Genomic DNA, 15,545 nt, shown 5'->3' with positions numbered 1-15,545 from the left:
CTTTCTGATAACATTCATAAGAGGGTGTCCCCACTGAAATTTTCTAATAAGAGCAAACTTGAATTTTTCCGTCGGGGTAGAAATTTCTAATTCAGAGAAAAAGATTGCTTCTTTTCCACCTTTCCACTTCCCTTCTTAACAAAAGGACAATCATCTGTACCCTCGCGACATTTCTTATAGCTTGAATTCCTTATAACTTGAAGGGAATATCACCGCGGCCTCCACCTGAGGGTTACCCGCCACATGGGCAAAAAGAGACTTTGTCCGGCTCAACCAAAGAAGAAGGAAACGCCATCAGAGGCTGTCGTCACTAAACTGCTGCGAGATTACTGAAAGGCAGAGGAGCTGTCGAGCGCAGAAGCAGGAGCAACGCCGAAATAGAAGAAAACCAAACAGTCGGGCACAGACGATGAAGCGCGAAAGAGGCATGGAGCGATATCGAACAGGAGCAGTGTAGCGATATCGAGGAAGACGACGACGCGAGCAGTAGAGTGATTTCGCAACGCGAGCCGCGACAGGGAGCTGTGAACGTCGACGTCGACGTTCGCAGAGGCGCCAGACAACAAAGAGAGAGTCGACAATGCGAGGTCCTTTCCTTCCAGTAGTAGAATCAATTGTGACCGAAATCGTCATTGGATATATATATTATATATATATATATATATATATTTCCTTATTAAAAAATTATTAGTGAATCTACATCTTGATTTGATGCATTACTTTCTATGGGTGATCAAATCATTACAAGGTGTGATCGTTTTAGATATCTCGAGTCTTTTATTCAAAGTGATGGTGATGTAGATGGGGATGTTATTAGTAAAATTCAAGTTGGTTAGTTGAAGTGGAGGAATGCATTGGGCCTATTGTGTGATAGAAAAGTACCGCTTAGGCTGAAAGGAAAATTTTATTGATGGTCAGACTTGCAATGCTCTATGGCACAGAATGTTAGCCTTTAAAAGAGATGCATAAAACAAAGTTAAGTGTTCATGAGATGAGAATGCTTAGGTAAATGAGTGGCTAGACACTTAGAGAAAAAATGCAAAATGAATATATTCGTGATAGGGTTGGTGTAGCTCCAGTGGCGGATAAGATTAGAGAGAGTCGTCTTAGATGGTTTAGTCACATTCACATTAAATATCGACCATCTGATGATCCAATTAGTAGAGTAGATGTTTTAGGTTGCACTTGTATTAAGAAAGGCAGATAGAACTAAAAAGACTTGGGCATTTTGTATAAAAAATGATCTTAATCTGTTAGAATTAAATGAAAATGTGACACTCAATAGGATGCAATGGAGAAAAATGATTCATGTAGCTGGAGAAAAAATTCATGTAGCCAACCCCACTTAGTGGGATAAAGGTTTGTTGTTGTTGTTGTTGTTGTTGATGATTGTAAGATAATTTGTTTGCAACTTATCCATCATATTATTTAACTAATATATGCTTAATTGGTGTTAAAGAATTAAAAACTAATTCAAGCTTTATTAAATTGCTTGTTCATTCAAATTTAAAATATTATTGTCAATATAAGAAAAGGAGTACCAGTTCATTTTATTTAACTTGTTAATTATCTCATTTAAGTACTAATTCAATTAATTTAGACAAGTCAAGGAAAGCTTCATAATAGGAAAAAAAAATCCAAACAAGCTAAGTAATAACATATAAGAGGAAGTTCGGTTCGATCTCAAGTAAAAAATGAACAATTTTTAGTATGTATAACCCAAGTCCAACTTATGATGCACCCAACTTAGCTCTACTTGATTACAGCATTGAGCAAGGGTCGGCAGATGAAACTCCTACATAAAATTAAAACAATTCATGAGGACATAAGTCCAGATTCCGCCACGCAAAATCCTATAGCCTTAAAGAAACTTCCAACCGCTGCACGAGCCTTCAACTCGCTAAACTCTGGCAACACAATAATACATTAGCAAAAATGTAAAGCTAACAGATAGAAGCCAACAATTCCCAGTTACTGCAATCAAGTCATCCAAATATAAAGTAATATTTCAGTAAGGAGAACCCCAACTAGCAATTTCAATTACAATTTCAAATCCATTGCGTCTAGTCCCAAATAATTATTGCACCAACTGAGAAGGCCATTTAGCACTGTTATGACCAATACTCCTGTAAAGGCTGCATGTTATATTGGTTGTAGGTCTGACCTCATCCATTGTATGCATATAATTAATTCATTACGAATTAAAAAGTCTAAAAATTCGGGTAGTTATCTATGATACAACAAGGAACAACATTGAGAATGAACGCTTACATCAAAGTCTTCTATGAGTAAAGCCTCAACTTCAATATAAACAATTATCATCTATTTATTGGCTTATAATAAAATAAATTCACAAACTTCATAAAAAGTGATATGCAATGCAAAAAACCACCACTAATTAAAGTCCACATAACTGTATTTGTTGAAATACAATGTGTAACAAATATAATTTTTTTTTTTAAGTTCATCAAGCATTAATATTTTGGATATTTGAACAGAGAGACTTCATACTCCTACATATATGGGAGTAGAATCCTCTATAACTCGTAACTCTTAAAGTAAAACATCAAACATGACATTTGACTGCTCATAATAAACATTAATCCTACATTCAATAGTGTATAACATATTTTTAATAACTTAATTGCATATTTATTACAATATTCCAACTAAGAGTAGCATAATATGTTGTCAAGCATCATAAATATCAAGCGAAAATTAAAAAAAAAAGTACAATTTTTATGTTCTTATCTAAATAACAGTTATAAAAATACTTAATATGACCACATAATTAAGTAAATGTAAATAAAAATGATAATACACTTTTACATCTAAAATTTTAAAAAAAAGAAATTTACACATAATTCTTATTTATTTAAACATATAAAACTCAAAGTTTGATATTTACACTTAAAACACCTTGGTTTCATTAACCAATGCATGAGATGTGTATTTTAATTTTAAAAAGATGGTGATGTTGGTGTTTTTTATGTGATGTAGTAGTATGCATGTATATATGAATGTTAAGATGTTAGATATGTAAACACATAAGAATTGTGTGGTATGTATGTAAATGCCTCTAAAAAAAACTATTGCAACTTGTAAACTCTATTAAAAAATAAAAAAACTAATAAGATTAGTTGCCATCACTAAATAATATATTACAAAATCCGTAAGCAAAAGAGTGCATCTACTTTTTTAGGTAAAAATCACACTAGAATCAACTTTTAATTTAGCAACATTAAGCTTTATTTTAATTGGGTTGCTATGAATTGAATTGAATTTTTGGAGACAAATTAAGTTTTGAAAATTTTAAATCATAGAAGTAAATATTAATAATAATAATTTTATAAGAAATCAAAAAACAATTAAAAAAAATTAAAATTCTAATATTGTTGTTTAAGTTAAAAATACATTATTAATTTTAAAAATAAATTACATGTCAGTTACTAATTACATAAATAGTTTTACTCACTATTTTTATATTTCTATATTTAAGCTCTTAATCAAAATTATAAAATGATTATTAGTTCATCAAAAATAAATAAATTACTAAATTGATAATATCTTTACGAACAAAAATATTAAATAATATGATAATATATTAAATTACAATTAAAATTACAAATACATAGTTTTATGAATATATAATTAGAGTTTACACAAAAATTAGCTCAATTAGAATGCACATCTAAGCTGAAATAAAATGTTAAATAATATGTAAAATTAAAAAATAACTAAACTTCTTATTAATTGTATGCTAGCTACAAGTATAAATAATTAAAATGACTAAAATAAAAACAAAAATAACACGATGACAGTTAAGAAATAATAATAGTAAGTACTCTCACATAGATAAAAATTAACCTTACTTAAATTAAAACTAATTAATTAAAAACTGTCCTTAATTAACTAAATACTAACTTTAATTAATATTACGCTCAAAAAAGGAGATAGAGCAAAACTTTTCAATGAAACGATTGAGTTCAAGCCTGCGGTTATCTGAAAATTCTCTATTGGATTCTCCCAATCTCATAGTTTGCTTGTATTAAATTGAGCCAAACATGCTATTGGATACTCAACAACAGAAAACAGAAAAAAAAAAAAATTGAGTTTGCATAGAAAAGCCCACAAGGGCTAGGCGTTCTCGTGAAAACATTTGAATGAATTATATTTTTCTTTAATTTAAATTAAATCTAAAATGTAATCATGTTGCTTATTTTTAAATAACACTTGCTCCTACTTAAATCTGCCTCTCCTAGAGCTCGAAATAATAACATACTTGGAATATTGCTAAATAAAAGAAATTGCAAAAACTATACTTCTTTAATTAATTACAAAACTAGCCCAAGAATTTAGAATCATTTCATGAGATAGAGAAAAGAAAATTTTTTATGAGGCATTTGCAGTAAAACTATTTATAACAAAATTTTCCCTTGGAGGCTCCTTCCCTAATACTCCAATTGTCTCATATTAACTCAACCAATGCATTGGATTCTCACACACTAATGTCTCTAGCATTTTCATGAAAATACCAATCCCATATGGGTTCTCGCTCAAAATTATATTAAAATTTCACCCCGCTCATATTGCTAAATTAGAAAGTACGCATGCTCCAAGTTAAAATTTGCCCAATGCATATGGTAAATTGACTCTAGCAAATTGCCACAACAGCAAGAAATTACCAAATAATCTAAAAAAGATAAAGTAAAACAATAACAGAACACTCAGAATTACCATTGTTTCAAAGCAATTCATTTAAGTCCAAGCCTTCTAACAAACTAGATGATGATATCCTTGTGAGAGTTCAGGGGCTCCAAAGATCCATATTAAGTTTACTAACATAAAATCATGCATCACCAATGGTCAGCATTCAATAAATGTGTAAAAGAGTAAAGAACATCATGGATGAAAATTACCAAGGAATAACTTCTGGAACTGACTTAAGTTTACTAACATAAAATCATGCATCACCAATGGTCAGCATTCAATAAATGTATAAAAGAGTAAAGAACATCATGGATGACAATTACCAAGGAATAACTTCTGAAACTGTCAAAAATAAGATGCCCTCTTTTGGTTAATCCAGTTTGTTGATTATCAATGGTTTTAAGTTATTGATGCACTTGGTGGCAAAAGGTAGGAGTTCAGAGTTCAAGCTTTGCCTTCTGAGATAAGTGAGCAAGCGATGAAATTTCAATTCAAGTTACTACATACAGAAGGATTGTATAATGGTAGTTACTCTATCACAGCTCTACTTAACAGAAATAAAGGAGCTTAAATTTATGTTTCCCACATAAACCTCAATATGAAGTTCAGGCTGCATATTTTTAATTTTTTGCTTCTAGTCAAATTGGAGTAGATGTTACCTTTAAGCAGTTTTTAATTTTTTTGCTTCTACTCAAATTGCAATAGATGTTGTTATCTTTAAGCAGTCTTTAAATTTTTTGCTTCTATTCAAGCAGTCTTTGAGTAACAAAATGGTAACTTTAACATGAAGACAGAAAATATACCTGATTTTAGAACAAAGAAGTTCGTTATCATGCATGAGCTTCCTGGTCCATGAGGGCTTTCTATTTTGTTCTGTTAAAATTTCGTGTTCGCGATCAGAAATTGTAGCTTCCAGTGAATACAATGTAGTTAATGCTGACCGCTCTTTGTTTTTCTGTCACAGTGCACTAATCAACAAACAGAAGAACATGCAGAATAACAGCAATAAGAAATTTATGAACAAAGAGCAGGCAGCAAAACCTGTGTATCTTCCAATATATCAAAAATTGAAGTATAATAGCATGTTTCAGAACCAGTATGACAAGTAGGACCATCTGGCTTCCCAAGATATATCACCTAAGCAAGAGAATGCTATGATGACCAATTAATTGTACAAAGAGTAAGATGTCAAAGTAGTGCCCTGATTATTTATACGGAGTCATTTTAGTCCCGAAGTTTATAAAGTATTAAATTATTCCTCACATTATTTTAATAGGGGTTAAAATAGCCATCTTTGAAGACCATATAAACCCATATTACAAAGGTTTGAGGACTAAATTGATATATTCATAAACTCCTAACTAAAATGGTCACACCGTAAAAAGTAAAGGGACCATTTGGGGACCATTTTGACACTTTTCTCGTAGTTCATATATACCAAGAAGTAAAATTCTACAGAGTGGTAAATTGGTAGCTGAGGAGCCTTACAGAATCGCGGTCACAATCGAGAAAAACGTCGAGCACGTTAATAAAATTGCTTGAAGTCTCCCCTTTTGTCCACAAAGATGACCTTGAACGGCTGTAGAAAGTCGCCTTACGAGAAGAAAGGGTGGCTTCAAGAGCTTCCCTATTTGCAAATCCCTGCATTAGAACAGCTCCAGTGTCCACATTCTGAGCAATGGTAACCACTAACCCCTTGTCATCCCACTTTACACTGTCCAGTACATTCTTAACCTAAAATCCACCACCATGCAGCCCAAAAAGTGTGAAAAACAAACATGGTAGAGTCAGCATTCCTGAAGCCATAAAATAAAATAAAGAGAAAAGTGTCAAAATTGTCCCACGACTCTTTATAGTAGATCATTTTACGCCCAAAATTTATAAAATGTCAATTTACCCCCATATGTTTAAAATATGGGCTGAAATAGTCAAAGGGAAAGATTATTTTAGCCCCAAGTAAGAGATTCTATGGACTAGTCTTACACTTTTATAGATTATAGGACTAAAAATTAACCCATCTAAATGGTCAGAGGACTATTTTGATACTTTACTAATCTTATGGAAAGAAAAAAAAGACATTTTTAGAGAAACTAATTAAAGTTGAAGCTTCTAGTGTTAATTTGAACTAGGAAGACATGATGCAGATAAATGAACACCAGCACGTTAAACCTACATATAATGGAACGAAGAAAAAAATCTATACAGAAAATACAATCTAGCTTTATTTCCATAGACAAATAGAAAATACAATCAACAAAAAGTTAAACTTCATTGTTCGTCGAACAAACCTTGGGATTGAAGCAAAGAACCTCCTTAGGAGCCCTTGCTGTGATCGGACTGCAGAGCTTCTGACACCTCCGTCTGGTGGTAATGCTAAAAGGAAGAGAAGACCCACAAGTTCTAACTCTGGCGCTTGGAATCAGGAAGCACACAAAGTTCGTAGTTGACATGAGAAAAAGATCAACAATTTCTTCAACACCAGATATCAAACCGCGTCTGCTGGGGCTGTCGCGGCTAAAGGGATTTAAGATGGGAGGAGGCCGAGAAGAGACGAGGAAAATGAGAACGGAGAGAGGCACGAGCTGGGTGACGCGAACTTCGGACAACGGAGGTGGAGGCTGTCGTACGATCTGAGATAGGTGAAGGAACGAGATCTACGGCGCAGATCTACTGAAGACAGAAACAGAGGATGTGTGGAAAAAAATTTACATAGGAAGTCTGAGACACGGGCCCACTTCAAAAATGACAAAAAAAAAAAAAAGTTTTATTTTGCAGCCGACTCCGCCCTAATTCCGTCTGAATTAATGTTTCGCAAAGAAACATCGAGCGCGCGTATGGTGGACTCTCAGCGGATCATTTTCGGACGGGCGTAGTTGGGATTAGGATTCTGGAGAGCGATATTTTCTGCTCCTCTATCCCGTCGTTGGCAGGTGATGAATTATGAAAACATTGACGATAGGTTTGGAATGGAGGAGATTTAACCTACAAATAAAGAAATGCATAAGTTAGAAATGGTGAGTTTATCTGTTTAATTATTTTTTGAGTGGGTTTTGAGATGTTTTTGAGGTATTATGTTTTCGTGTTATTATGATATTTTGTGGTGTTATTGAGGTATTTTGTGATGTTATTGAGATATGTTGTGATATTATTATGGTCTTTTGTTGTGTTATTGAGTTATATGTTTGAAATGGAAGTTGAAAATGGTGTGAGTTTAGCTCTTTTTTTATTTTTATGAGGGTTTTCTAAGGTGTTTCTGAGGTGTTTTATTTTGGTATTATTGTGGCATTTTATAGTGTTATTGAAGTATTTTATTTTGTTATTGAGATGTATGTTTGAAATGGAAGAGATTTATCATAAAAAAAAATGAAGTTGAGATTATTTTTGAGGTATTTTGTGGTGTTATGGAGGAGATTTATGCCAAAATAAAGATAATATGATATTATTATGAAAATGATAAGATTAGTTTTTTTTTTTTTAGTTTGGTGGGATTGAAGATATTTATACTTAGCCAATTGCAAATAAATTTCTTTGCATCGTTGTTCACAATGAAAAAGAAGAATATGAAATATGTTGTGTTTGCTCATCATATTGGATTCATTATTCGCAAAAACCATGCTAGTTTTTGGTTGAAATCGAGGAATATTAAGACAAAGAACATTACAGGTGATAAAGCCATTTTTACGAAGGAATTGAAGTTCACTGAGAATGTCAAGTACAAAAAAACAGACACAATGACTGGTTTTCAGCGATATTCAATACGCAGTTGATGCTCAAGACAACTTGACATTTAAAAGATTTATAGATGCTCATAACCACTCCTTAGCGAACACTGGTGACAAACAGTTTCTGTGTTACAGCAGAAAAATAAGTGAAATCAATGCAAATGTACTCAAATCGATGACAGAATCAAGGAAAAAAAGCTACAGATGCATTTAACTTTCTTGCGATAATAGTTAGAGGAGTATAGAATCTTGAATATACGAAGAAATATGTCTTTAATTTTATTCAAAAAGAGAAAAGATCTAGAATTGAAAATGACGACTTTAATTCTCTATTACAATTATTCACAGAGAGACGGGTCGATGATAGTATGTACGTAAGACTTCAAAATTGATGAGAGCGGTAGGTTGATGATCTTTTTTTTTAGTAATGACACTTTCAGACTAGATTATGATTGTTTTGGGGATGTTATTATTTTGTATAGACTCCATAAATATAATTTATGTTGTGCTTCTTTTATTGAAGTAAACCATTAGCAAAATGTTCTCTTCGGAGTTGGATCTTGTTAAATGAGATGATTTATTAATTTAAATGGTTATTTAAAACATTTATTTGTATCATGGATAACAATCATCCAATAACAATTTACACTGATCAGAATCAAGAAATGACAAGAACCATAGAATATATTTTGCAAAATACACGACATAGATTATGCCAGTGACATATCAACAAGAAATTTCCTTCAAAAGTTCATTTGGGGTGGGTAATAGAATAGTAAGCAATCTTTTATATAAATGCAGGAGCAAATGCAACTCTGAAGATGAGTTTGAGCATACCTGGGTTGTGATGATTGAGAAAAGAAATTTATATGACTACGTTTGGCTAGATGATCTGTATAGTATTAGACATAAGTGATCAACAAAGTTTAATAAAGAAATATTTGGAATAGGAATTTTATCAACACAAATAGAGAGTCCACAAATAATATTTTTCATGGTGTCTCGAGGCCAAAAAATTTGATTACCGATTATTTTATGGACCTTGAAAATGTAATAAAACCATGGAGGTGAAATTAAAAGGATAATAATTTCAGGTGTGCTCAACCTGCAATTACTCCCGTCGACAAAAAAGCTCAATATTGAGGCAGGCAGCTTCCTTTTATTCAAGGAAGTTGTACTCAATATTTGAGGAAGATTTATTACACAGGTCATGTGGTATTGTTGTTGAATTTCATGTAAATTGTGATTCAGAATATTGCATAAAAAATTTGGATGATCAGCGGACAAACAAACCTTGAGTTGTTAATTTTGACAAGTCCAATTTTGAGATTAAGTGCAGTTGTAGAAAATTTGAAATAATTTGGTTATTTTGTGCTCACTCTCTACGAGTTCTCAACTTAGAAAATATAACAAAGATATATGATAAATATCTCCTACTGAGATGGTCTGCTCGTGCGAAAAATAATATCTGTAATAGCTATGAATATAAGTATCTCAAAGATGCACAGATGTGAAATGCTAATTCCTCAGTTTCATACGTATAAAAGTTTGCATATTAAATTAGTAATAATTCGTACATAATATTTAAATAACACCGACGAGAAACAATAATAATACCACTTGGAGTACCGCGGGAAACAACTAAATAATACCAAAGTAATACCTAAATAATATTGGTAAACAACACTAATAATACCGCCCGGATGGCCACATAAATACAATGTCACTTTAATAAGCCTGCAAAACAGCTATAATAAGATCTAAATAATACTTACAGAATACATATGAACTGCCTAGAGGGCTATATAAATACACTCGTGGAGCGACTTTAATAAGCCCACAAAATAACTATAATAAAACTTAAATAATACATAAATAATACAGGTGAACAACGCCAATAACATCGCTCAGAGTACCATGCAAATACTTTGCGGTTTCACTTCAATAAGCCAATAAAACAGCTATAATAAGACTTAAATAATACTGAATTAATATCGATGAACAAAGACAAAAATACCACCCGAATGACCTCGTAAATGCTCTCCAGTTCTGCTTCAATATGCCCATAAAACAACTCTAATAATATCAGAATAACACTGGTGAAAGAGCCAATAATACGTCCGGATGGCCACACAAATACACTTGCAGTGCCGATTTAATAAGCCCGCAAAACAGTTATAATAAAACCTAAATAATACTTACATAATACCGGTGAATAGCGTTAATAATACTGCCCGGAGGGCCACACAAATTCTCACGTGGTGTCGCTTTAATAAGCTCGCAAAACAGTTATATCAAGATTTAAGTAATACATAAATAATACCGGTAAACAACACTAATAACACCGCCCGACGTACCACACAAATACTCCACGGTTCCGCTTCAATAAGCCTTCAAAACAACTATAATAAGACCTAAATAATACTGAAATAATATTAGTGTACAGTGACAATAATACCGCTCATATGACCTAACAAATACTATGTTTTTCTGCTTCAATATTCCCGCAAAATAGATATAATAAGACCTAAATAATACTTAAATAATACCGATGAATAATATCAATAATACTGCCTTGAGGGCCACGCAAATACAGCTGCGGTGCCGCTTTAATAAGCCCGCAAAATAACTATATTAAGGCTTAAATAATACGTAAATAATACCGGTGAACAATGTCAATAACACCGCCCAGAGTACCACTCAAATACTCTATAATTTTGCAACAATAAGCCCACAAAACAACTCAAATAAGACCTTCATAATATCATAATAATACCGTTGAACAGTGCAAATAATACTGAAATAACACTTGTGTGTTTTTAACAGTATTATTGGCATTTTATTGGAGTGTTTTGGCGAATTGACATTCTTTTTTTGGTGTTATTGAAATTTTAATTACGTGTTATTGGCATTTTATAAGAGTATTGACATGTTTTAAGTTGTATTTTGGAGTGATTGAGGAGTTATTGAAGTATTATTGAGGTGATGTGGTATTATCCTTTGGTTATTTCCTCGTTATTAAAGAGCTCACTAAAGCATTATGATGACAAATAAACCACAACACTTAAGCATTATGATGACCAATAAACTACAACACTTAAAGTTGTTAACATTTCAGATATCATTGATGAAATTGAACGACATCTAACAAGTATAATTTATGTTCGCAAACAAACATACATCATAGGCATTCTCAGCTCTAAATTTTTGCATATCTTTCTGCCAACCTAATTTATCACTTCAATCAAGTTTGTTTATTTGATCTAATGTTTTCATTTATTTACAAAAGAACACATTGCGATAAAAGTCATTTCTTTGCACTGTAATGCCTTTGGTCATGCCAACTGGTCATTTGCACGGATCGCTTCTGAAAGCTCTCTCGACATCCTTCACAAACAGTTTAAACTGCAACGTTTTATTTTGAATTAAATTATTGAGAACAGAGACAATATTAAAATTGATTGAAGAATTATTGAGCTTCTGTGGAGTGTGCTTACAATGTCGTGGGTGATGATCAAATGCATTTTGTTAGATAAAGAGTCATATGATCATCATTTGCGCTTCTTCAATTTCCCAACTAATAATGTCTAATATTGTTTATCAATTATAGGAAATAAAATAATCTCTACATTTTTAACTATTCCATCTTAATGTGATCAACAAACGTTGGCATGTTTTGTTCTCTGTACAACTGCTAAAATAACACGATTAGTGAAATGTTTTTATGACGATGAAAATTCAATTTGCTGTAATTTACTTGAAGTTGGATTATTACCCAATGTAATGCAGATACATAGAAGTACGATCTCTAAAATGCTGGTGATTTTTTCCTCTTATTCTTCATTATCATTGCAAAATCATCTACATTGTCATTTGTAAGACATTCATAAGTCGGTATATCATCAAGGCTCGATCAACTTATTACAACATGTACCTTATTAATTAAAAGTTCACCCATGCATCATTAAACATCATATTTGTTACTTATGAATATAAAAGTAACGTAAATCATAAAAAAGTGAAAATTTACTAACATCTCATTGTATTTGGTAAAACATTGATCAATTACTTCTTGCATGGGAAGTGGTATTTGATCTCTATAAGGATAATCAATAATTGACGATGCTGGACAAGCCTATAAAACCAAATACTCTTCTCATATGCAGACTTAAAATAAAAGTTATGGGACGTAATAAGAAAGTTTTAATTAATAATTTATTGGGTAGTCATCTACGGTTACAGCTTCTTGGGATGTGTCATGTTAAAGTTCCTCTTTATTTAAAGAAATAATTACATCATTTATTATCTGATCTACTATAGTAGTAACTTCAGCTTTTGTTAATAGGTGTTCCTCAACTTTATCAGATTGTACATGTAATCGAACATCCCCAGCGACTAAAGTATCTTCACCTATTATTATTTGATGTTGCTTTACTTTCTCAATATGTACAATTAGTTGGTCATGAACAATTGCAGAAGTATCTAAACCTTCTATTATTATTGGTCGTTGTAGAACAGTTTTATCCCTCATTCTTTGTCCTGATTTAATATGTACAAATGCTTTTATTAACTCTTATGATTGTTCAATTTGTGCAAGTAAATCCTCTAATGAACATTTGGGATGTTGTTCCACTTCCTTTACTATTTTTCTTCTCTTTAGCTCTAATGCAGTATATGGGAAAATTAAATTCCTCTTTCTTCTATTTTCTTTGGTGTTAACCATTCGTATTAAACTGCTGAGTGAGGATTTTTCTGTCACTTTCTTTGCAGATTTCCCCTGTGGTTTACTTATTTTTTTTATTAAGTAGCCTCAGCCTTAAGGACGTCACTGTGTTCTTGAAATTAGAAAAACGGATTGTCGTTGTGTTCTCTAAATTACAAAAATGAGAATTCATTGATACTTGAAATTCAAAAATAATTTTTTTTTATCTATAAAAATTTGGATTATTTGTTCTAATCCTTTTCTTACGATCTGTAGATGTTGGCCGAGGTTTGATTTCACTAGGTACTAGGGGATCAACCTCATATGAATTAGGTGACTATGAAGTAGAGTGAGTCTCATGGCATGGGATGAGCTTAACTAGACTAGATGGTCCTTCAATAGGATGGGTAAGCAATTGGTGTTCGTCAACTTTCAATTCCAAAAAAAAAAAAACATAAACCTACAATGAATTTCAGAAAAATAATTTTACACCCAAATACCACCTAAAAGGAATGAAGAAATAAATAACTTAAATGTAAAAGCATATTACAGAAAATATTATAGCTCTGATAAACAAAAACAACATTAATATTATAATTGAAAATGACCTACAATTTGAAATAAATGACTTACCTATACATGGTTGAGCCTCTTAAAGACTTGATGAATCTGTGCTGCCTTTCAGCTCACATTTGTTGGCCACTTCAACATGTGAGGTTTGGCCCCAGGAGCGGCAGGAAAGACCAAAGTGCGTGCTCGTAAAATCAGAGCTGCATAAAAGATAAATCATAATATGCTATCACCAAAAAAGAAACTTTTAAAAGGCATATAAAGGACATTAATCGTTAAAAGAAAAATAAAACCATTTATATATTCCAATGACTAATTCCAATTTATTTTACAGGCGATGTCATTCACTTGCTCAATGAGGAAGTCGCATGCCGCAACAAACCAATTAAATGAAGAGAAAGACTCTACATTCTCACTAAATGCGTAAAAGCACTTTGGGCACACTAAAATTGTAGAAGGAAAAGATATATTTGATAACAAAAACTTAAGAAATAATTCATCAAAGAAAATATATCACTCCTCGGTTGAAATCTTCATTAAATCACTCTTTTTTGTCTGGCATCCACACCATAAGAGGGAACTTTATTCCAATTTACTGTTGATCTTCTATTGAGCATGCCTATCAGCAAAACAACCTAATCAAGATCAAATCTTAGCTCTTTGTCGCCCAATTTGAATATCATTCGAATAAAATCCCAACATTTTAATATGTGCAGCGTCATGATATTGTCTTAAGGATATGAATGGAGATAAAAAAATTGATTTAAATTCATTGCTATCAATTTATTCTAGGTCTCCTCGGATATGGTAGGTCAAACCTTATCAAGAGAATCTCTTAATACTAATAACGACATCTACAAGTGATAGTCATTAGGTCCATAAACCTACATGAATACAACAACAAATTATCATTATAAAAGCATTAACATAACATCATTAAAATAAAGTCTGCATAGCATAAGAACAACACCAGCATAACGCTATATTAACACAAGAATAACACAGAAATAACACCAGAATAATACCATAATAACATAATAGAAACACCATTATGACACTTCAATAACACTGAAATAATACAATAATCGCACTGCAAAAAACACCATGGTGTTATTATGGTATTATTATGATATTTTCGTGGTATTAGTGTGATATTATTTAGCAGAAACCATGGTTTGATTGAATGCAAGATTAATCACAAAAAAATAACCTTGATTACTTGTATTGGCTCTTATCCACTTTGGTGTCCTTCTTCTTACGCTCTTTCGTTACCATCTTCTTAAGATTTTCCAACTCCATCATCTTAGCCTCTTTGATTTCCTTCTTCTCTTCCTTTATTAGCTTATTTTAAAAGGAAAAAGAATTACATGAGTTTGCACCGTAAACCCTAATCCCTCTTACAAAACTTCTACCGCACTAAACCTTAAGATTAGAAGACTTACATTCCAGTAATGAGAGACTCAGGTTGGATGCATTGTGAACCCTAGCTCACTGAGTAAAGCATGAGAAACCCTAGCGGATGGTGAACGACAAAATCGAAGAATAAATATGCGTGTGTTTGTACTCCTTTTCAAAGTCTGTTTTTGTTAGTTTTTTTAAGCCTTTTTTTGTCATTTTTTAGGTGAGCCCAATCAAATACTTGCGGTATTCCGAGCGATATTATTAGCACTGTTCATCGATATTATTCTGGCATTATCGAAGTTGTTTTGTGAGGTTATTGATCTGTAACTGCGGAGTCGTAGTGTGTTAATCTATGCGGTGTTATTAGCATTTTTCAACGGTATTATTTCGATATTATTTGGATATTATTGGAGCTGTTTTGCGCGGTACTCCGGACAGTG

At 32.3% G+C, this 15,545-nt stretch overlaps 1 protein-coding gene across 3 annotated transcripts in view; it reads right to left on the bottom strand.

Annotated features, from left to right (window-relative positions):
* Window positions 1-7,623, bottom strand: part of LOC110029292 (histidine biosynthesis bifunctional protein hisIE, chloroplastic) — an 11,186-nt gene extending 3,563 nt beyond the window's left edge. The window contains exons 1-5 of one of the 3 annotated variants that reach the window (XR_002294515.1): window positions 6,999-7,623; window positions 6,199-6,444; window positions 5,752-5,847; window positions 5,514-5,665; window positions 4,738-4,838 (exon numbers count right to left, since the gene is read on the bottom strand). Coding sequence is in view for 2 of the 3 variants with exons in the window: in XM_020731521.1 (XP_020587180.1) it covers window positions 1,901-1,907; window positions 5,514-5,665; window positions 5,752-5,847; window positions 6,199-6,444; window positions 6,999-7,160 (663 nt within the window). In the remaining variant the exon portion in view is untranslated. Of the gene's footprint in view, window positions 1-1,679; window positions 1,908-4,737; window positions 4,839-5,513; window positions 5,666-5,751; window positions 5,848-6,198; window positions 6,445-6,998 lie in introns of those variants that run through there. The other 2 variants (XM_020731521.1, XM_020731520.1) reach the window with 2 other exon arrangements.
* Window positions 7,624-15,545: the final 7,922 nt, after the last annotated feature.

Source organism: Phalaenopsis equestris, unplaced genomic scaffold, assembly GCF_001263595.1.
Source record: "Phalaenopsis equestris unplaced genomic scaffold, ASM126359v1 Scaffold000553, whole genome shotgun sequence".
Taxonomy (NCBI): domain Eukaryota; kingdom Viridiplantae; phylum Streptophyta; class Magnoliopsida; order Asparagales; family Orchidaceae; genus Phalaenopsis; species Phalaenopsis equestris.
The sequence above is the reverse complement of the archived record's forward strand: the minus strand, read 5'-3'. Positions and strand labels throughout refer to the sequence as shown.